Raw genomic sequence first — 24,999 nt, 5'->3', positions numbered from 1 at the left:
ATGAAAATAAATCTAATAGAGATTTAGTTTCATATTGGCATTTATAACAAAGATATTAAAGTAATATTTAAAATGTACATATTCTTTAAGTTTTATTAGAATCAATATTAACATAAAAGCTTCAACTGGAGATCTCATTGCTTTCCTAAAATATGCAGTTCAACTAAATTAAGTACTATTAAGCAGAAATCATTTTCAAGACATTAAAATAAACAATATCACTTTATATCCACTCTGCATTTATTTGTTTATTTATTTTTAATTTATTGGTCCTGGAGTTTAAACATAGGGACATACTCACTTGGCTAGTATTCTACCAATCACATCATACCTTTAACAGAGTTGTTTGCTGTTTTTTTGTGTGTTTTTTGTTGTTGTTGTTTTGAGAAAATTTGCTTTATTTTCTGTCTTGGCTAGCTTTGAACTAATATCCTCTGGATCTCAGCCTTTTAAATAATTAGGATTATAGTCATAAGACATAGGAACCTGACTTCTTCCACTTTATCTTATTTAAAACTGAAAATTCAGTACCTGCACCAAAAAGAGAACATTTATATCCGAGAAATTTGCCACTATCTTAAGACCCTGAATTGGGAAAAACTTAGTTGTATGGAGAATATGATTCACACAAGTGAGAAGCTTCAGGTAACAGGATTAATTTATGCCTCCTCTTATTTCCATTAGTCACTTTTACTTTAGGTAAAATGAAATTGCTTATGGAGAATTTCTGTTGGTGGTCATTTTACAATATCCAGCAAGATATTTGGAGATATGGGTGGACTTAGAGTTAATATTTTAGATGACCTTCAGAACAAACAAAATCTTTATTTCACTTAAGTAGTCCAACAAATATGACAGTTAAATACCTTTTCTTCCACTTCCATAATTTTTCCACATGATGGTTAAACAAATAATGCCTAATGAAAAATATTTTTTGTTGTTTTCTCGAGAGGTTTGCATCCTGGATTTTACATTTAAGATTGAACATTGTAGCTGTTATAACCTGAGAGTGAGAAAAATCCATAGAAGCAAAACTAAAGGTGTAAAGGGGTTTTATTTACAAAGGACTTTTATTCACAACCTAAAACTCAGAACCAGAACACCCTCCACCTCTAAAGGCTGGCCTGAGACTACCTTGTCCTGGTCTAATTACCCAGAACCCAGACCGGCCCTGACCTCCAAACCTCCACTCCTTAATCTCCAACAGGCTCAAACTCCAAACCTTCAGAGAAGCAAGCTTCTTTCTATTCCTCCTTCCTGCTGGCCTCTCCTCAATCTTCAGGCCTCTCCTTAGGCCCCAGGCCTGCCTGCAGGCTCCTCCACAGGTCAGCTCAGATCAGCTCAGCTGTACTTCTCCCGCAGGTACTGCCTGCTTTCGAAACTCCTCTCTCCTCTCTTTCCTGACCCTCTATACAGGTAGCCTATGTATACACCCTGACCTTCTGATACCCAGCCCCCTTCCAACTGCTGGGCCTACTTGGAAGTGCCACCAAGGCAGTGAACTCTGCATGGGGCGCTACTTCCTAGGCTGCTCCTCCCCCACTCCTGACACTCCAACAGCCAATCCAACCATTCCCTAATGCCAGGTTCCCTAATGCCAGGTCCCCTCCTGCAAGTCCAAGCCATGTAGCAGTGTCTTCTGCATGGGTCGGGATTTCCGGCTGCTCTGGTTATTACAGCAGCCAGGTGCTGGTGTCATAGGCCTGTAATCTTAGCTACTCAAGAGGCTGAGATCTGAGGATCATAATTCAAAGCCAGCCCCAGCAAAACAATTCATGAGATTAATCTCCAATTAACCACCAGAAAACTGGAAGTGGCACTGTGGCTCAAAGTGGTAGAACACTCGCCTTGAGCTGAAAAGCTCAGGGACAGCACGCAAGCCCAGAATTCAAGCCCCCTGACTGAAAATCAGTTAATCAATAAAAATAAATAAATAAATGATTAGAAAAACTTTGCACATCACAAAATTTAAAATTGAGTGAACATCTATATAATATCTGTTCACCTTACTCAAACCACAAATTTAATAACCACTGTTATAACTCTAAAGTAGCTATTTCCTTATTATTATATTTTTATGGGAATATTAATGCCTATAAAGTGATAGTCTTCTCCTAAGTGAAATACTATACTACTTGAATCCGTAAACTGATTTAAGATATAAAGATAAGACCAAGTTTACTTAAAAAGGGCTTTAAAGTTCAACCAGTGTTATGTTTTTCAAAAGATATCTTTCAATTCTAATTATCAATTATATGCAACATAATCATATGTTCATGTAGTAAGAAACTCTGAATGACATTTGAAAATATAAATGGTAGAAAGTTCTCTAAGGAAGTCAGTAGCCCAAAGGATACTTGAATAGAATTTTATATTAAAAAGAAAAGGAAAACAGCAAAAGACACAAAGAAGGAAAGGAAAAAAAGGAAACAGGAAGAAAGGAAAGAGAAATTCCAAACTAAAACAAAGATGATTTTTTTTCCAAATTTATGTCTTAGGAGGATTTTTTGGAAGCTCCTTATCTGCTTCAGTGTTTTTTTCTTCTATAAATGTGTATGTCTTACTCTTTTCACATGCTAGGAAAAGTCTGCAACCAGAATTATGTGTATGTGAAGATTATTATTTCGTAGTTTTAAAGAAGCAAATGTACTTGGCCTCAAATGAGAAAGCAGTAGGAGAAAGATGAAGTTTTTCAAGCAAAAATATCATAGAATATGAAATTCTCAATTAAATGTCTTTTTTAAAACCCAACTAATACATCAATATTTCTTATTAAAATAAATTGTGTTCTTTCTGATTTCAATTTGAATCTCACTGGACAAAAGCAATTTGCTCTCATGGCTCTTCCTGCAGTTCTGTCTAGAGTTGGCATGCATACTGATGTACTGTGTTTCTCCTTGCTAGCTTTGTGCAACTAAATTTAAATCCCACCAATTTCTCTTTAGAAAAGGGTTTACGTTTTTAAAGGAATGTCAACAAATAAGTTCACATCCATTTGGCACAGAGAAAATCAATGCATAAAAGTTATTGAAATCAACGTGAAACCTAAAAGTAAAAATATTTGTTCTCTTCACTTAGGATACGTAGAAATTCACATGTAAGTTTTTAATTAATTTTTCTGCAAGTGCCAAATAAAAATCCTGGTCCCATTCACATAGCCAGGCTTTGTTTGAGGGATCTGGTCGAATGAAGATTTTTCAATACCAAAGATGCCTATTCTCCTTTTCCTCATCTCATGGACATACACGCGCGCGCGCACACACACACACACACACACACACACAAATGTCACTGACAGAAAATGACAAAAAAAGACTGAATTATGCAAAGTAAACAGATGAGAGAAATGTACAATATTAATTTGCCACAAAACGCATTCATATAGACTTGTATAAAAATAATACATACTAAATTAAAAGAAGCTTCTTCATGAATACAGATATTTTCCTAACTTCACCATTCAAACAGAACATTTATTTTCATATGACTATTTTAACATTTTAAAAATATATGAAAAGTAAATTATATATGGTTAGAATGTCTAATGCACAACATTGATTTTAAAATGTTTAATGATTCTTTTTCTTTTCTCTTTTTTTAATTTATTTTATTTTATTGACTTAGTTATTTTTTGTCAGTAATAAGACTTGAACCTTGGGCCTGGGCGCTGTCCTTGAGCTCTTCAGCTCAAGGCTAGTGCTCTATTATCTAAGCCATAGCACCACTTCTGGTTTTCTGGGGTTAATGGGAGATAAGAATCTCAAGGACCATCAACAATAGAAGCTACAGTTTCACATGGCATGTTGAAAATAATTACAACACTGATATGACAGTTTTTTCCATAACATGGAGTTCATTTAACTTAGCATCATTTTATGCTTTCAAAAGGGCATAGCTATTAGGCTCTTGTGATCCTCTGCTGTGACTAGCCTAAACCTGTGGTAATTATTCCCTATGAGGGAAACCATAGTGTCCATGTTTCTTTGGGTCTGGCTCACTTCACTTAGTATAATTTTTCCAAGTCCTTCTATTTCCTTATGAATGGGGCAATGGCATGCTTTCTGATAGAGGCATAAAATTCTATTGAGTATGTGTTTCACATTTTCCTATTGTTGATGATCCTCTTGTACTTCTATGGGAACTCTTTGTTCAGGTGGTTTTGTCTTCCAGCAGAAACTCAAGACTAGCCTGCAGCAAATGTATGAAAATCTTCCAGTCTATGGAAGCCATCACTCAGTGAGAGGAGATCTCGCCTCACAACATGGGCCATTTTATAGTTGCAGGTCAGACCAAGCACTCAAGCACTTGTAACCTATGGTTAATTCCAAGAAACACTGACTTAAACACCAAACACATGACATACAAAATCCTTGTTTTTCAGATACAGAAATTAGTTGTTTCATACTTTCCTGGGTTTAATAGGACAGAACTTTTCCTTCAAGATTACTTGAAATTGTGGGGTATCTTGAAATCCTGAAACTATCATTTTTTAAATAGCATTCTAAGTATAAGTTAATATCACTTTTCACAAACACTAAAGTGGCAAATGATCAAATTGAAACATTATGACACATTGCTGTAGTTGTAGTAACCAGTGCTGGAGTTTCTTTCTTCAGGCTCATCCCAGGCCCTTCGCAGTGAATGTAATTCAGCCTATTACTGAGCATACAGCTAAGAGTTCTGCCACTCCCTTCCCTGCTGTCATGTCTGAGCCAGTAATTCTAGTAGTTCTAGCAATATTTTGCACTTACTTTGCTAATAATTATGACTTATATTTCAGCAGGGAAATAAGCTAATAATGGGTATATATTAATATACAGAATATAGGAAAATATTAAACTTCACAATAACTTAGAAAGCATATCAGAAAGTCAAAAGTCCAATGAACATTTAGTTAATACATACATGTTCATATAATAAACATTTTAAAATACATATATAAATGATACACATGACATTTTGGACAGTAAGTGAAATTGAAGAGCAAAGGTCAGAAGTGTTACAGTTTCAATTTTTAAAGAAATGCCTGGTTTAAAGTTTATTGAAACACATGTCCTTGTTATTAATATGCAATGTTCTATACAGACCTCCATGCTGGAAATATTTTATAATTTCAAATATACTTGCTTTCACTTAACAAAAGAATCTCTTACTCAGATTATTTTATTTTGGTTTACTGAGATTTGAACACAGAAAATTAAGTGCTAGGTAACACTCTATCAATGAGCTACACCACTAGCACTATGTGATACTTTCTTATGGCAAGTGTAGCCTGATATAAAGTTACTGTTTACACATTCAGTAGTAAATAAGCACATATGATGATTGTTTCTCTTGTTTGGTTTGAATATGTTCAGTGTGAAGTTGGAAAAAGTAGGCTGTGGAAATACATAGCTCAAATAGGAGGGACAATTTCCTTTCACAAGACTTAGTTGGTATGGTTATAGCTTAAACATGAATTAAAAATAGCATAATGGCAGATTTTGAAAAATGTAATCTAACAAAATCAGTTATTTCATGTCTAAATAGAGAACATAAAAAATACAGATAAGAAATTATTTGAAATTATTAAGTCCTAATTCTACTTTGCTTTAATAAGCAAAATGGAATAGACAATGACACAAAGCAGATGGTAATACTAATAGCTTAATAAAGTCCCTAATAATTGCTATGGAAATTCATAAACAGAAATGTGATAATTTTTAAATTAATTATGAAATGAATTTCATAAAGTGATAAGTGGTAATTTTATGATCCTGTAACACGGTGTCATGATTGGGACCATGTTTCAAAGAAAAATATATAGGGAAGATAATATTAGGTAAACAAATTAAAGACTTATTGCAAATGATTACGTATGTATCTCATACATTTTGTTCAGTATAAATGCACATTCAGAAATCTTAAGGATTTTTCAATACTTTCATTTACTCTGTTAAAGGTTCAGTAAGTGTACTGTAGAACCTAAGTAATGCATTTAAAAATTCTGAATATGAAGTATGAAAAATCTATGTTATTGTTTGTATAAAGATAAGTTTTTCTCAAATCTATTGCTAAGTTATATGCTTTCTCTAGGAATGTTACATTGATATATCTGCCTATACAATTGGCTCAATTAATATTTAATGTATGTTGACAGAGTTAATCACATACAGGAATTTCCCTTCAGTTCTACCTCACTATTTATATTTTCTAAGTAGAGTATAAACATTCACCTAAATGAATATTTGTCTGTTTCTCAAATACTAGTATCAGTATTATAATTTATTTAGAGTAAAAATATATCCATGACAAAGCATAATAAGCAGTCACTGTTTCCTACTAAAAGAAAAAGAATTTTGATACTCTCTTCTCTTTTTCACTTACTATATCTTGCTTGCCCCAGAAGAACTTAGAGTTACACTATGCAATCCTCCAACTCCAATCTTAACCTGTAGGCATTGTATGAAATAGCTAATTTAAATTGGTTATGCCACAGTGAACACCTAGAGAAAACTTCCCCGTGTAAGGCCCCAATGAATTGCAGTCAGAATTGTGTGTCTGTGGCCCACACATAACACAAAGAAGAATAGACACTCACCACAGTTGGCTTCATCGGATGCATCAGCACAGTCGGGATCCTCATCACAAACCCACAGTTTGGAAATGCAATGTTTGGTAGTTTTACATTGGAAATAGTCTGGAGAACAGCTGTTTTCAGCTTAAGAAGAAAATACCTGTTAATATGTATCTTTGAACAACTATTTTATTTTCAAAAGCAAAAATGAAATACTTAAGATAGCTTACTTAATAGAGAATTGAATGTAAAGAATATTAACATTTCATTATTTATAAAGAAATGTTAATGATTTTAATGTCCTTTCCATTAGAAAAAAGAAAATATATCCCTAAAATAATATGTTAATAACTACTAGGATTAAATTTCTATTGCTTAGATATTTGGGAATTAATATTTAAAATAAAGAATTAGTGTTTTTTCAGAATATGTTTATATTTAAAATTTTCTACATACATATTTCTAAGGAGAAAAAAGTCTAAAATTAGAAACTTTTATGTAAATGAAGAATAGAAAACATGAAATCTAATCAAAATCTTAGCATTGGGTTAGGTTTTTGAGGAAAGGGGTGAACATCTGATTTGGACTGTTAACTGCACCACAAACCCTAGTGAGTTTATGGATCACTGTCTAGAATGGCAAACCATAAAGAACCAGTGCTGGCTTTATTCTCAGTGTACCCTCTTAATCAAATTGCTGGATGACTGCACATTATTTACTGATAAAAGTTTTAGAGGAATAAAGTAAAACTCCAGCCAGATAGAAATACTGGCAGCAGTTTTGTTGAAAGTCTGAAACTTGACAGGTATTTTATCCTTTTGCTTCTACCTGTGTTTGAACTTGTAAGTGAATATGTGAACATAGATGCATATTTGCACACATATTTTCATGGATCCCCATTTACACACATCTGTGTGTACTGTGCATATTGTTTTCCTACTCATATAATGAAATGCAGATTTGGGAAAGAGATGAAAGGTAAGTGAATAGAACTAAAATATTGTACTCTTATGACTCCGAGTATCTTGTTAAGTTTTATTAAATAGAGTACTGCTTATAGTTTTTGATATGTATTTTATGACAGTATTTTGTATCTCTTATCAGAGTTTCAATAAGTATTTCATGAAGAAAACTAAACTAAAATTTATATCAAGTAACAAATGGATATATAGAAATTATCCATACCTAGTTAATACAGGCAAAATAAATCTATTTATAAAACAAAAATCTCACAATTAGTTACAATTTGTTTTTGATGATTCTCTTAAGGATGAAGTTGATGAATGGATTTTTTTTTCATGTTTCTGATAATCTACAGTTAGCCTTTAAAGAAAGGACCACCCACGTTTTACTTTTCCCTATGTATTTCCATAGTCCTTTTTTTAAAAACCCATTCTAGGCTGGGAATTTGGTCTAGTGTTAGAGTGGTCTAGTGTTAGAGTGCTTGCCTCCCATACATGAAGCCCTGGGTTTGATTCCCCAATACCACATACATAGAGAAAGCTGGAAGTGGCACCATGGCTCAAGTGGTAGAGTGCTAGCCTTGAGAGAAAAAGAAGCCAGGGACAGTGATCAGGCCCTGAGTTCAAGCCCCAGGACTGGCAAAAAAAATAAAAATAAAAAAAATAAACAAGTTCTTAAAAAAAATTCTAATTTATATCTATTTATCATGGCTGGGCATCATTCTTGCCTGATTCTTCTGCTTTTATGATTCTGAAGTAATATATTTAATCCAGTTTCCATTGCGAGTTAAGAGTAAGACAAAACAGAATGTTCTGAGTGACTTACGACAGTCTTGTTCATCTTCTTCATCACCACAATCATCTTGTCCATTACATCTAAGGTTTACTGGAATACATTTCTGGTTCTTAGTACACTTGAACTGACCGGATAGGCAAACATGTGATTCTTAAAGAGAAAGAAGAAGAACCAGATACAATAAGTAAAGATAATCAGAGACTTATGTCTGAATATACCTCAGTATACAATTTCCTTAACCAGGAATGTAATCACTTACCGCAGTTGAGTTCATCAGAATTGTCTCCACAATCATTTTCCCCATCACAAATGAAGGCTGGCAGAGCACAGAGTCCAGTTCCACACTGAAATCTGCCTGGCTGACATTTGAATTCAGCTGGAGAAGAATATACAAGTGTGACAGAATGGCAATGATACCCCTTGACTTCTTATAAAGAACTTTACTGACATTCAAAATGCTTATCATATTACTATGTTAACTATAAGCATCAAATATGAAAGACTTTCACTGAAAAAGCTACTATGCTCAGATTCCCAGCAAGGTCATGAATAACTCTGATGACTCCAGATTACATTTCAGAAACGAACTGTTAAGAGAAAAGTAACTAGCAACATATAACTATGAAAGATTTATTTTAAAAGAATATAAATGTGTCATCACTTCAGCAACGCGGTATGGAGAGGTTAAATTGCCAAATAGAATTCATTAGAATAAAATGATTTATTATAATACATTTAAATAAATCACTTATTTGTTACTTTTTTGCTATGATATGCATATAGGTTCTTCCTCAATTCATAATGTTAAGTACAAACTAAATGATTTCTGTATCATATTTGAAGCAGATTTCCTGTGATATTGCTATTATGCATAAAGAAATTGCCTTGTATACAGAAACATCTTATATATCAGCATGTTATTATAATTAATACTTATGTTATTATAATAAAAAAACTCCCAAATTCTAATGCATTCCTTTGCAATATTTTTATTTTATGTAAAAATTACTAATGATACTAATATAATATTTATAAAGAGCTTACTCTGAACTAGATCCTGGACAGACTATCATAGCATTAATCTCATCATTTTCTCTTTTGGGCAATAATATGGCCACTTTAAAACTGAAGAAATGGCTGGGAATATGGCCTAGTGGCAAGAGTGCTTGCCTCCTATACATGAAGGCCCGGATTCGATTCCCCAGCACCACATATATAGAAAACGGCCAGAAGAGGCGCTGTGGCTCAAGTGGCAGAGTGCTAGCCTTGAGCAAAAAGAAGCCAGGGACAGTCTCAAGCCCGGAGTCCAAGCCCAGAACTGACAAAAACAAAAACAACAACAACAATAAAAACCCTGAAGAAATGTTTTATTAACCATTTATCCAAGCAGATACAACTATCAAGGGCCAGACTTGGAATTCAGATCAAGACTGACTATGAAAAATTCTTATAATTATGTTGCTTTCCGTGGAACTTTTATTTTTGAGTAATGTTCCCAATATATATTAGTAATCACCAACTGTGAGATTAATCTTTTTATTAGTTCAAATCAGTGAATCAAACATTAATAAGTGGTATTTTAAACTTTCTTTGGAAACTACATTATGCTTTCATAAGTACGTTATTGATGAAAAATTTTTAAACACTCTTTAAAATTAATTCTAAATATGTGCTTACTTCTACAAAGCAGGAGACCTAAAATGTTATTTACCTCTAGTCGATAAAATTTGTTAGTTAATCACGTTAAATGCCTAAACTGCATGATATTTAATTTTCTCAGCTTCTGAGCTTGTACACATTCTTTTTGGTTTTCTGTTTTTTCCTGTAAAATTTCCCTTAATAGTTTCCTGTTTCTTCCTGTAAAATTTCCCTACCCAGATTATAGATCTATGAAATCTGTGAAATGAATGCTGGAGAAAGCAAGTTGCCCATCACATCATGTAGACACAGGTATGAAGGTGTGATGGGCAACAAAGGTTAACATAGAGTATCTAGTTCCAAACTTATGACATTAGAAAATTATTGATGCATCACCCTTCCTGGCATCCATGTAATTACTCTACACAGGGTTCATGTATGTTATGGTGGAGCAGAGTTTAGATCTTTCTCAATTAAAGTTATGGGTATGGTCTTTTGTTTCCTTTTTTATTTTAGAGTTTTAGGGCAATTCTCACTATATAATCTAGATTGGCTGCAGTCTCCCTCTGTAGCCTAGGCTGCCTTGCATTTATAATCTTTTTTACCTCAGTTTCCTTAGTACTGGGATTACAGGCTTTGTTAGCATGCTTGACTGTCAGTGTGTCTGAGTAGCAGGAAATTCTGCTTAAGGCAGCTGCTCAAAATCAAATACTCAACAGACAACAGCATGTCATTTTTTTTTTTTAACCTCACTAGGACTCCTCAATGTCATGTTAATAGATTCTCAAGGTGTTAGCTGACCACTACAAGCAAACATTTATTTTCAAATATTACAAAGATGATATCATCAATAAAGCATGAAAGACTATTACTGGGAGAAAAAGCAAGGCAAAATTTCCATGATGTTGATTTGGGAAAACATTTACATGAATATGACTCCAAAGTTTAGGCAACAAAACCAAAAATAAACATCAAGCTAAATGTTTGTGTCCATAAAGTATCAATCAAGTGCTGAGACTATCTGAAATGGGAGAAAATATCCATAAGCTCTATATTTGACAATGGGTTAATATTCCAAGTACTGAACTCAGTAAGTAGGAAAGGTGCTCAGATTTTTTTCTTTCTTTTCTTTTCTTCTTCCCCACCCCACCCCCCATTTATTTTCTTTTATGTCAGTTGTGATCCTTGACCCTTGAAATCAAGGCCTTGGTGCTGCTCATTAGATCTTTTGCTCAAGACTTAAGTTCTCCACCAGTCTGAGCCACAGCACCACTTCTGGTTTTGTGGTGATTAACTGGAGATAAGAGTCTCTTAGGCTTTCCTGCCCAGGCTGGCTTTGAACTTCCATTCTCAGATCTCAGAATCCTGAGTAGCTAAGAGTACAGATGTGAGCTACCAATGCCCAGCTTATCTTTTTTTTAAGTGGGCTGATAGAAATACACATTTCTACAATGAAAACATACAATGTGCCAACATGTATCTGAAGAAATGTTCAGCAGTATTTAGTTGGAAAATAAAAACTTAAAAACATAATGAGAAGTCACCTCCCAATTATCAGAATGAGTATTATAAAAGTGACAAATGATGACAAGTTGGAAATATGTAGGAAAAGAAGGAAGCTGTGCAGTGTTCATAGGAATATAAATTAGTATAGATAAAAAAAAAAAAAAAGCTGCAGGGCTGGGGATATGGCCTAGTGGCAAGAGTGCCTGCCTCATATACATGAGGCCCTGGGTTCGATTCCCCAGCACCACATATACAGAAAATGGCCAGAAGTGGTGCTGTGGCTCAAGTGGCAGAGTGCTAGCCTTGAGCAAAAAGAAGCCAGGGACAGTCTCAAGCCCGGAGTCCAAGCCCAGAACTGACAAAAACAAAAACAACAACAACAATAAAAACCCTGAAGAAATGTTTTATTAACCATTTATCCAAGCAGATACAACTATCAAGGGCCAGACTTGGAATTCAGATCAAGACTGACTATGAAAAATTCTTATAATTATGTTGCTTTCCGTGGAACTTTTATTTTTGAGTAATGTTCCCAATATATATTAGTAATCACCAACTGTGAGATTAATCTTTTTATTAGTTCAAATCAGTGAATCAAACATTAATAAGTGGTATTTTAAACTTTCTTTGGAAACTACATTATGCTTTCATAAGTACGTTATTGATGAAAAATTTTTAAACACTCTTTAAAATTAATTCTAAATATGTGCTTACTTCTACAAAGCAGGAGACCTAAAATGTTATTTACCTCTAGTCGATAAAATTTGTTAGTTAATCACGTTAAATGCCTAAACTGCATGATATTTAATTTTCTCAGCTTCTGAGCTTGTACACATTCTTTTTGGTTTTCTGTTTTTTCCTGTAAAATTTCCCTTAATAGTTTCCTGTTTCTTCCTGTAAAATTTCCCTACCCAGATTATAGATCTATGAAATCTGTGAAATGAATGCTGGAGAAAGCAAGTTGCCCATCACATCATGTAGACACAGGTATGAAGGTGTGATGGGCAACAAAGGTTAACATAGAGTATCTAGTTCCAAACTTATGACATTAGAAAATTATTGATGCATCACCCTTCCTGGCATCCATGTAATTACTCTACACAGGGTTCATGTATGTTATGGTGGAGCAGAGTTTAGATCTTTCTCAATTAAAGTTATGGGTATGGTCTTTTGTTTCCTTTTTTATTTTAGAGTTTTAGGGCAATTCTCACTATATAATCTAGATTGGCTGCAGTCTCCCTCTGTAGCCTAGGCTGCCTTGCATTTATAATCTTTTTTACCTCAGTTTCCTTAGTACTGGGATTACAGGCTTTGTTAGCATGCTTGACTGTCAGTGTGTCTGAGTAGCAGGAAATTCTGCTTAAGGCAGCTGCTCAAAATCAAATACTCAACAGACAACAGCATGTCATTTTTTTTTTTTAACCTCACTAGGACTCCTCAATGTCATGTTAATAGATTCTCAAGGTGTTAGCTGACCACTACAAGCAAACATTTATTTTCAAATATTACAAAGATGATATCATCAATAAAGCATGAAAGACTATTACTGGGAGAAAAAGCAAGGCAAAATTTCCATGATGTTGATTTGGGAAAACATTTACATGAATATGACTCCAAAGTTTAGGCAACAAAACCAAAAATAAACATCAAGCTAAATGTTTGTGTCCATAAAGTATCAATCAAGTGCTGAGACTATCTGAAATGGGAGAAAATATCCATAAGCTCTATATTTGACAATGGGTTAATATTCCAAGTACTGAACTCAGTAAGTAGGAAAGGTGCTCAGATTTTTTTCTTTCTTTTCTTTTCTTCTTCCCCACCCCACCCCCCATTTATTTTCTTTTATGTCAGTTGTGATCCTTGACCCTTGAAATCAAGGCCTTGGTGCTGCTCATTAGATCTTTTGCTCAAGACTTAAGTTCTCCACCAGTCTGAGCCACAGCACCACTTCTGGTTTTGTGGTGATTAACTGGAGATAAGAGTCTCTTAGGCTTTCCTGCCCAGGCTGGCTTTGAACTTCCATTCTCAGATCTCAGAATCCTGAGTAGCTAAGAGTACAGATGTGAGCTACCAATGCCCAGCTTATCTTTTTTTTAAGTGGGCTGATAGAAATACACATTTCTACAATGAAAACATACAATGTGCCAACATGTATCTGAAGAAATGTTCAGCAGTATTTAGTTGGAAAATAAAAACTTAAAAACATAATGAGAAGTCACCTCCCAATTATCAGAATGAGTATTATAAAAGTGACAAATGATGACAAGTTGGAAATATGTAGGAAAAGAAGGAAGCTGTGCAGTGTTCATAGGAATATAAATTAGTATAGATAAAAAAAAAAAAAAGCTGCAGGGCTGGGGATATGGCCTAGTGGCAAGAGTGCCTGCCTCATATACATGAGGCCCTGGGTTCGATTCCCCAGCACCACATATACAGAAAATGGCCAGAAGTGGTGCTGTGGCTCAAGTGGCAGAGTGCTAGCCTTGAGCAAAAAAGAAGCCAGGGACAGTGCTCAGGCCCTGAGTCCAAGCCCCAGGACTGGCAAAAAAAAAAAAAAAGCTGCACAGACTTTTCTCACAACATAATATAGTATTATTTAATGGATAATATCTGTAGAGTTAATAAGCTTTTTAGATTAGAATGATGATGTCCATTGTTGGGAAGATTTTTTAAAAAATGGTGGAAGCAGGAGGGCGGTGGGTTCAGGGGGAAGGTGGGAGAAAAATGAGGAAGGGGGTAACAAGTATGACAAGCAATGTGCTCACAACCTTAAGCATGCAACTGTAACCCCTCTGTACATCATCTTGACAATAAAAGAAAATGAGAAATAACAGGGTATATATATATACACATATAAATAATTATATAAGTATACCTATAGGGTATCTACATTCCAATATTTATTGCAGTATTATTCATGATAGGTGAAATGTGGAATCAACTTGAGTCCATCAATAGATGCATCCAATCAATAGATGGAGAAAATATGGTTTGCATTCACAATGAACTCTTATTTATCATGAATGATAAAAGAAATCATTTCATTTGTGACAATTTACAAGAAATTAGAATGCAATACAAAATCAAATAAATTAGGCATGGAAAGAAAATATTTTTACTTCTTTGAGGAAACAAAATTTTAAACTCAAAGAAACAGTAAAATGACAGTCTCCAAAGGCTAGGCAGTGGAAAGATTTGAGAAATTTTAATCCAAGGACATAAAGTATCAGTTACATAAAAGATCAAGAGTTCTAAGTGCAACATATTGACTACCATTAGTAGTGAGATATTATATATTTAAAAATTTCTAAGAAAATGTGCTTTACATGGTATCACAAAAATGATACCCATAACATAATGTTTTTGTTAAATGGCTTGATTTTGACACACAAAAAAATGCTATATGCCATAGATTATAGATAAATATGTCAATCATACATGACATATAGGGAACATATAATAACCATCATACATGATATACAATTCTTTATATAATTTTCATATTTGTATATTTTTTTTGCCAGTCCTGGGGCTTGAACCCAGGGCCTAAGCAGTGTCCCTGGCTTTTTTTGCTTAAGGCTAAGACTCTTCCACTTGTGGCTTCTGGCTTTTTCTATATATGTGGTGCTGAGGAATCGCACCCCGGGCTTCATGTATAGGAAGTAAGCACTACCAATAGGCTATATTCCTAGCCACCATGGGTAAAACATGTAGATACTGGTATTTGAACAGGATAAGGATCACAAATAAGCTAGCTATTAGATACCAGACATATCTTTCTCCCCAAACAATATTAAAAAGTTCACCATATATTCTGAACATAGGAAAGGTAAAAACTTATTATATTTAACCCATACTTAAAATTTTACAGCAGTATGATTTCATTATGTAATTTAAATCAAGATTAAAACTAGAGTTCAGGAACCACCAGTATTTCTAAAAAAGCTATCTAGTAACAGTGTGGCAGTTCATTAGAATGAATTTCCTCAGAAATCAGTAGATCTGTTCAAAATAGGCTATCTTCCCAATGAAAGCCTTATTCTAGTTTATTTCTTCAAATTACGATAAAATTTTCATTTATTTTGCAATATAGGAAAGTTTATTTGGTTGTCAAGAATCAAATAGCTTTCTTCTAATATATAAATCTAAGCAAGATCAGTATAGTAATTTGTTTCTTTGTCATACTTTTCAATTCAGTGGTTAGGAAAACCCCTCATACATAGTAGTATCATACCTATTCCACAGAAATTCTATTGCATATGCTATTAATGTGAAAAAAAAGCCACATTTAAAAAAAACAAAGAGAAATGAATCATACAAAACATACAAATTGTATCAGAAAAGCAATGAGTTTTACAACATTATCAATTTCATTGAGTTGCTTACTACTTTTCAGTCATATAGAGACTATGTGAAATAACTTCCATTGTATGTGGTATACCAAAGACATGGAACACAGTTCATCTGAGTAACTATCTAGAAACCCAAAGTTTGAAACAGCTATGTAATTAGATGGTAGAAAATTTTATTACAATAAGTAATTGGCTTTCACCAAGACAGTTTATTTTCTTTCTTCAGTGTAACTGAAGGATCTTGAACTCAATTGTCAAGGTCAAATCATGGCAAGCATCCACTGGGATGTTTAGAGAGTCACCATGATTGACTACCAGTGTGTTCATCTTGACAGGACAATACTGAAGTGATCTATGGAGTGAACTATAAAAGGCTATCAAGGAAAATTCTGCCGTCTGTCCATTGCCAACAAAGTAACCAGTGATTGCTGAACCATTCCTACCAATCAAAAGACATAATTGGCAAGTCACCTTAAAGCACTGTCTAGGAACTTGTTAAATTACCTAACTTCAAGATGATGATTATTACCGCAAGACTCTAAATTCTCATGAATTTTTAGAATTTAAAATGTGACAGAATAGTTGAAAGTTTATATTCCTTAAAGGTAAGACTTCAATCACTATATGGCATGTTGAAAATCTACCCATTTTTCATATCTAATTTGGTGACATAGTAAGTCAAAGTTAATTCCAATTATTGCACTATGGAAGTAAGATAACTACAAAGCAAGTCATCACATTTAAGAAAGAAAAGAAATCAACACGTATTGCTGATACTGTCATATACCCTAAACTTTTACAGTGGTCGAATATAACCAAGACAGATAGCAACAGTTTTGTCTTACATTTTTAAAAGATTCACATATGCAATATCTCTATTACCAAAATATCTTTAGAGTTCCAGTTTCTAAAATGTGTGATGCCAGTACAATATTTGTTGAGGTACTTACGGCAGTCATCAGGTTCATCGGACCCATCTCCACAGTCATCCACCGTGTCACATTTCCACCAAAATGGGATGCATTTATCAGTTTTACAACGAAACTTAAAAAAATTAAAAAAGGAATAAATTGAAAACACCAGAACAACTAATTTGTGTATTTAAAAGCATCCACTACATGCTATATCCAATTCTTCCTCCAAATGTGAATACCTGCCACCTCAGTGCCTCCCCTCCCCCACAGGAAATGTATACATATCTGGCGTTTCTTCCAGGATAAACCCATGACATTTCCTGTTCACACAGACATCTCATGCTTTCCAACTTGATCAAAAGAGGCACTGGTGGTGACATACAGAGGTCTAGATCTAGCTCCTATAGAGATGCTGCTGTTTAAAAGTCTAATATATTTACTATCTAACCCTTTACAGAAATATTTTACAAATAACATAAAAGGCTAAAATAATCAGGTATATTTGGAAGTGAGATCAAGTTGAGTTATGTTAATCATAAGTAACTGAACTGGATTGCATTTCCTTGATAACCTGTGTAGTTCAATCAGTATCTTCTTAGTCTGGTCTTTAGTCATAACATGAGGACCTTAAGAGACTCTGACAAGCCCTTTGCATTTCTGCCATACTGTGACTCCATCAAAGAAAAGCATCTACTCCACAGAAACGTTTTAAATTTGTGTCTTTAAAAGAGCAGGAATTTAACATAGTTATTTTCAGTTTTTAGAATCATGAATAATAAAGTCTTTAAGAACAAAAAAAAATGAAATCATGATAAATGTTTTTAAAGGTATAAGCATAATACTTCAGTAGTTACTTTGCACACTTTGGTCACTACACAGTGACCAAAAATATTACTCAGTATATTCATTAAGGATATTAATTATAAATTAATTTATCTCTTATCAACATTATTATAAAAAAACTAAGAAAAGTGATACTTTATGTAAATATGCACCTGAAGTAGTTACTATTAAAATATTTAATCAAAATTATTAAAATTAAGCCTGGCAGTGGTGGTTCCCTCCTATAATCCTAACTACTTAGGAGACTGAGATCTGAGGATTGCAGTTTAAGCCAGTATGGGCAGGAAAATCTGTGAGACGTTTATTTTCAAAAAACTACTCAGAAAAATCTCAGAGTGGTGCTATGACTTTAGTAGTACAGCACAAGCCTTGAGAAAAAAGAAGCTCAGAGAAGGCATCCAGGTTCTGGGTTGAGGCCCCAGGATCAGCAAAAAACAAAATACAATAAAATTAAAATAAGCTAGTGTACTTCTACTAGTATTAAATGTGTTTATTGTTTAATTCAATGGAAATTCAGTAAAAAGACTGCATCACAATGTTCATCTTGAATTGAAAGCTGTAGTTTGATCATTTTATAGATAGTGCTAATATTAATTAATACATGTTTGAAGCATAATTCCTACATGAGTGACTGTCAGGGAGATGACATTGATCTTAACATAATACATGCAAAACAAAGTTGCAAAAAATGCATTCACAATCGAGTTATATATTAAAAATCTTTTTACTTTCTCTAAATGAGAGAGAATTTATAGGTTTAACTTTTGCCAAAACTCTGTGAACAATACAGGGTTTTTTTCAGGATAATATTGCATTAAATATGAGAAGTTTTTCTTCACTAGCAATGTGGGAGGGAACAGTGTAATATGAATTTGAAGAGAGAGCTGACACTATAACTGATTTTCTCCTATTTGCTTAGCCTGTGGTCATATCTGTTGTGGTTTTTCATAAATTACCAGAAGGAGAAAAATTACCTTTATAGATAGTGACTGTCAGGGAATATGAGGCTAAATCTGAAAGCAATTGCCCTGAACATTAAATATTTCCAGTCATTACAGTATATCAAAGCACATTATTGAGAGGATTTCAGGTCTCCTGAGTATCTTCAATGTATTCCCAATTTTGCCGAGAAAAATATCTAAAGTATATATATTTAAATTCACTAAATGTCTGATTTAAATAAAAGCCACTTGTGGAATTATACATAGCATACTGATTTCTCTCTTCATTACATTTTTATAAGAACATAAAAGGACTTTGAGTTAAGAGAAATCGGGGGGTGGGGGGAGGAATCATCTTAACTTCATATACTAATGGACATTTTTATTCTCAGAAGATTTCTACTATTTTGCTTCCAGGCTTCATTTTTTATACTTATATTCTGAAACTTTGTAATGATTTTTTTCTAAGTGAAAATACTAAACTTTCTTCATGATAAATGTTATGCAAAATTACTATTTTCACAAAATAAAACACTAATTGCATGCATATTAATAGGAATATAACAATAAAATGTCAATCCCCATATTGCATAATGCAGTTCAAACATGGAGTATCCACTTAAAAAATGAGTAATGTTATTTTCAAATATATTTTCTCTATTTAATATGATTTAAACTCAATGTTTATAGTGAATAATATTTTAAGAATTTAACGTTGACTTTTATCAGTTTCTCAGATTATGATTTCAATTGTAGTAGAAGGAATATTTTTATAACTTTCTATTTGGGGAATATATCGTTAATAGTGACCGTCTATAATGCGAAGCAAAAATTGCTTTAAAATTGAAACAGGACATTTCTTTAAAAGTATTAGAATGCTATACTTAGTGATAAGATTGTGAACTGGATTCATTTAAATATTTAACATACTGAAAATTTTATTTCTATAAATCAAGTTTTTCTCTAAAAAAAAATGTCATAGCTGTTCTCTCATAAGACCAGAAAATAATTTGAGGTCAAATGTCTTCTTAAGCCCAATGATGTGTGCCATCTTTTCTTTTTAATGTTTTTCTTCAAGATCAAATAAAATAATACCATTTTATTTCTCAAGAAGTTTTCCTGAAAACAAAGATACATGGTCTAAAATCTGGCTTACTTGCTTAATCTGGCTACTTAAAAAAAAATGTGTGATAATTACTATTGGTAGTATTTGAACTATTATTTGAACAATAAACATTTTTATTTATCATTGATTTCAAAATAGAAAATTATTTATATAAATAATAGTTTCAAGTTGTTTTTTTATTTAATTGGTCAGATTTTGAAGCATTGAAAACATGAATACAGGCTTTCTTATACAGTAAATGAAATATTTTATTCCTTTATTAGCAAGGGTAACTGTTGTATATGTTGCTGTTTGTGTGTGTGTGTGTGTGTGTGTGTGTGTGTGTGTGTGTGTGTGTATGCTGAAGCGCAAATTCAGGGCCTAAAAGCTATCTCTGAGTCTCTATCTCAACACTACTGCTCTACCACTTGATCCACGGTGCCACTTCCAGCCTTTTGTGAGTTAGACATAAAAGTCTCAGGACTTTTCTGCCCTGGCTATCTTTGAACCAAAACTCTCATTGCTCAGCCTCCTGAGTAGTTAAGATTACAGGTATGAGCCACCATTGCCCAGTTTGTGTATGTTTTAACTGCAATCCAAACAATCCTATGGTTTTCCTCTCCTCTCAGTTGGTTTACTCTTTGTTGAGGAATCATTGCCACTAAGTAAGTCTTCCTTGAACTCACAGTTTGGCCCTAACAGACTGAGTCCCAGCACTCCAAAGCAAGGCATCAAAGGTTATTTCAGAATAAACTAGGGTAACCTCCAGAAATAATTAAATAATAATTAAATAATTTGCAATAATGAAATTATTTTTAAAAGAATGCATTTCACAAAATGAACAGAAACATTAGAACTAATTTGTAAAAGGAGCAAAGTCTAGTACTATACTTTCTGCTAAGCATCAAAACTTCTTGATGGAAGCCCACACTAATTGATTGCAAATATAATGTTTTAACTATACTCCTGTTGCCTTTAACACCAGAGATCTATAACAACTACTGTTACTTGAATATTAACAGTGGCCTGGAAAGAGCATTGTTATTGTTTGAAAATGCCTTCCAAAATTTATGTTGAAACTCAATTATCACCTAATGAAGATAATACTATGAAAAGATTAGATCAGATTATAAAGTCTTCATTTTGATGTGTGGATTACTGGGGTTATTAAGAAAATGGTTAAACACCAGTGGCTCAAGCCTATAATCTTAATTACTAAAAATGCTGAGATCTGAGGATTGAGGTTCGAAACCAGCACTAGCAGGAAAGTTCCCCCCCTCCCCGCCCCCCAGACTGTTGTTTTTTTTCTTTTTTCTTCTAATTTAATTTTATTGTCAGGTAATGTATAGAGGAGTTACAGTTATGTAAGTTATTGAGTATATTTCTTCTTGAAAACTGCTAACTCCTTGCTCGTTTTTTTCTCCCACTTTTCTGCCCCGCCCCCCCCACCCACAGTTGTAAGCTTCATTTCCAACATATTGCCCTGTGAGGCTCTTATATCCAATTAATCATTCAAAACCCAAAAGTGGTACTGTAGCTCAAAGTGGTAGAGCACTAACTCTGAGCCACAGCTTTGAGGCTCAGGAGCAGCACCCAGGCCCGGATTTCAAGCCCCACAGCAGACAAAAGGGAAAAGAATGGCTTGTTGCTTTCTCCAGTATTTTGCTGTATTCTCCCATGTGCATTCTCTTGTTAAACCGTCTCTGCCAATCTCCCTCACCCCTGGCTCTCACCAGATGCAGCCCTTTGATCCTGAACTCCACAGCATCTAAAACTAGGAGAAATGCATTTCATTTTAGAAATAAATTAACCTGTCAGTGTTATTCTGTTACAGAGTATCAGAAAACAGAGGAAGACAAGTATCTCATTAGAAAAACGAGAAAATTGAGACAGCATGAAGTTAGGTGACAAACCCAGGTGACTCAAACAGTTTGAAGCAGAATCAGGGTGAGTTAAACAGGGGACTGGCTTCCCTAAGCTTTTAACCATTACAGATATTGAATCCCTGGAAAGGTCTTTCTTTTATATTATCTATCATACGTGATAATTATAGTTTTAGCCTGAGAGAAAGGCTGAGCTAATAACCACTTGTCTAGCTTGAGAATTCTCTCATTTTACAAGGCAAATTCAAACTTCTGCCATAACATGCTTCCTAGTAATAGGAAAATCATCAAATTCTACACATAGAACTTGCAGATTAATACAGAATAATTAATTTTAAAAATCATGATTTAATTTACCACTGTTATCTAAAGTAAAAAAAGGAAATGACTCTAATGTAACAAGTTTTGTCTTAATGTCATATAACTGTTCTTCAACATTTCAAAGTAATGAAATTGAGATAATCTAACTACCACGAAAGAGGAAGTTTTTTCTAGACTATCTTTTTATTTGTGTGTGTGTGTGTGTGCGCGCGCACGCGCCCGCGTGCACGCTTCAATACTGGGGCTTGAACTCAGAACTTCAAGTTCGTGATGTTGTTTTGTTTTCCTGCCATTCTACCCCTTGAGTCACAGCTTCACTTCTGAAATTTTACTGGTAGAGATGAGTCTTATGGAGTCTTCTGCCTTGGGCTTGCTTAAAACAATGATCCTCAGACCTTAGCCTTCTGAGTAGCTGTGGTTATAGACATGAACCATTAGTACCCAGCTGGTTTATCGTCATTGGAAAAAAATTACACCCCCCCCCCACACACACACGATTTTGTAAGAATCTGAAGTAGTTATTAGGAGGAAGGTTAGTAGTAGAGGAGGAATTATGAATAAAAGAGGTAAAGGGTCAAATACAGTAGGAAAACTTAATATTCTTACGTGATCAAGAAAGTGGGAAGGGGGCTAGGAATATGGCCTAGTGGCAAGAGTGCTTGCCTCGTATACATGAAGTCCTGGGTTTGATTCCTCAGCACCACATATATAGAAAATGGCCACAAGTGGCGCTGTGGCTCAAGTGGCAGAGTGCTAGCCTTGAGCAAAGAAGCCAGGGACAGTGCTCAGGTCCTGAGTCCAAGCCCAGGACTGGTAAAAATAAAAATAAAAATAAAATGAGGGCAGGGGATATGGCCTAGTGGTAAAGTGCTCGCCTCGTATACATGAAGCCCTAGGTTCGATTCCCCAGCACTATATATATACACATATATATGTATGTATACATATATATGTGTGTGTGTATATATATATATATATATATATATATATATATATATATATATATATGCCGGAAGTGGCGCTGTGGCTCAAATGGTAGAGTGCTAGTAGCCTTGAGCAAAATGAAGCCAGGGAGAATCCTTAGGCCCTGAGTTCAAGTCCCAGGACTGGCTAAATAAATAAATAAATAAATAAAATAAAAAAGTAATAAAAAAAAAGAAAGTGGGAAGTATGAGATCAGTATTAGAGGAACAGACAGGAAGAGGGAAAGTCACAGAAAGAATGACCATGAAAAAGAAGTACTGGACATTGAGAAGGACTTGCTAAATTATGACCCTCTTATTCAACCTTTTAAAATTCAAAGAAATAAATCATAAAATACATGTCTCATAAGAAAATTATTTTATCATAGTTTTAATATTTAAAATCTACTGATTAAATCTTTCTGTCTAAGTCATCTTTTCTTTCTTTCTGTCTCTGAGGAGCAAGAGAGAATGTAGATGGAATGCAGAGCCCATTTTCCAGGATTGCTTTGATTTCATTTTAATCTCACACATCTCTGCCAACACTGTACTTCAGTCATCTTGCCTTCTTGAGCAGTGTCCAATCTAATGCTGCTGCTTTGCTTACTTAAGAGAGGGTTTTTTTAATGTTTGTTTTGTTCTTTTTGCTTCTTCCTATATCCATATCATTGTGTTTTGTTTCCTTGGTTGTTATTTTGATATACCCTAATGCCTAAAGTTGTATTTTAAGGATAAGTAATACATTGTTTTTCCTATGCTATGATGAACAGTTGTCCATCCTTCATAACACCTGAAAAAATGAATGCTTCACACTTTATAAAAACACCCAGGATATGACTTGGAGCCCTCCACTCACCTGACTGACAGTGCAGTTGGACAGACAGGTTCTGTTATCTGCTGCAAGGTAGAAATTTGTGGGACATGCACAGGTGTGAGTTTTTCCTGGGGCTAATAGGCATAAATGACTGCAACCACCATTATTGATCATGCACAGATGTTTGGAAACTAGAGATGAGAAAGTAAACAACAGAAAGACAGGAGAGCAATCACTATAAACATAATTTATTATTAGAGACAGGCTTCCTTATTGGTATCTTCATAAGTTATTGTAATCAGACACTTCTCAAGATTATAAATGTAATTTTTATTTCATGAATATGCTACTCAATAAATAACATTAATTTTATAATTAAAATGTTAAAGATTCTTTATGTACAACACACATATTAGAAAACTGCTTATCAGAAGAACAGAGAACAAAAACATGTTGGATGATATACAGATATTTAGAAATATAAGTGTAAAATAAACTAGGAAACAGTGATTATAGCTAATAGATTAAGAACTGTGATTTCTAAAGCAAACACGTAGTTTTAGTAAGGAATTCAACCTTTACTACACAAGATATGGTAGATTCCTACCACAAGACAAACCCTTAAAGAAATTTTATATTTGTCAATTTTAGAAACTTCCATCATTTCAGAAACTAACAATCCTGTAACTATGCTGTAAAAAATATATTTAGTGAAAGTGTACTTTACTTCTCTACATATACATTGCCATTTCAGCTTCATATGATTTGAAGAAAATAAGTCTGTATTATTATTGAGCTTCTGATTATAAGCCTTAACAGCAGTCATTGATATGAAGAAATTCATTATACAGAATAATGCTATGTATTAAAATCTGGTCCTTTTTCTCTAAAACAAAATTACATATAACCTTGAAAGAATCAAAAGTGTAATGCTACTGTAAGATGGTAATGCATTTATGGAAATCATGGGAAGAATAATTACCATCAGGTTGTCTATAAGAATGATACACCTGGATATCTGTGATGGCATGCCATGAGTTAATCAGTGAGAGTCTGTCTGTTCCCAAGGTTTTATGGGCACGGCTGAGTGACTTGGTTTTCCCATCAGTCCAGTAGATGTAGTCTTCAAACAATGTTAGTGCAATCACCCCTGGAATATCTTGATTAGGAACTGTAATAGGAGATGGTAAGATTAATGTTCACTCTTGGAAGACAGCCAGGTAAGATATTCAATACTACATGGGCTGACACAACTGCTACAGATCTTCATGTGAATAATTGCTGTGACAACCTGTCAGGCCAGTAAAGTTCTTTATTACCAATTAAGGCAATGCAAGATGGGGTGCAGAAGTTCACTTCGCTCAGATATAGCTTGTTTAAACCACTGGAAAGAAAATGAATGTTAT

General features: G+C 34.0%; 1 protein-coding gene across 1 annotated transcript in view; it reads right to left on the bottom strand.

The window, feature by feature from the left end:
• Positions 1-24,999, bottom strand: part of Lrp1b (LDL receptor related protein 1B) — a 1,711,024-nt gene that overhangs the window by 183,319 nt on the left and 1,502,706 nt on the right. The window contains exons 61-66 of the mRNA XM_048345540.1: positions 24,576-24,764; positions 23,636-23,784; positions 16,761-16,854; positions 8,574-8,690; positions 8,345-8,464; positions 6,581-6,700 (exon numbers count right to left, since the gene is read on the bottom strand). Coding sequence (XP_048201497.1) covers positions 6,581-6,700; positions 8,345-8,464; positions 8,574-8,690; positions 16,761-16,854; positions 23,636-23,784; positions 24,576-24,764 — 789 coding nt within the window. The remainder of the gene's footprint in view (positions 1-6,580; positions 6,701-8,344; positions 8,465-8,573; positions 8,691-16,760; positions 16,855-23,635; positions 23,785-24,575; positions 24,765-24,999) is intronic.

This window comes from Perognathus longimembris, chromosome 4 (assembly GCF_023159225.1).
Source record: "Perognathus longimembris pacificus isolate PPM17 chromosome 4, ASM2315922v1, whole genome shotgun sequence".
Classification (NCBI taxonomy): Eukaryota; Metazoa; Chordata; class Mammalia; order Rodentia; family Heteromyidae; genus Perognathus; species Perognathus longimembris.
The sequence above is the reverse complement of the archived record's forward strand: the minus strand, read 5'-3'. Positions and strand labels throughout refer to the sequence as shown.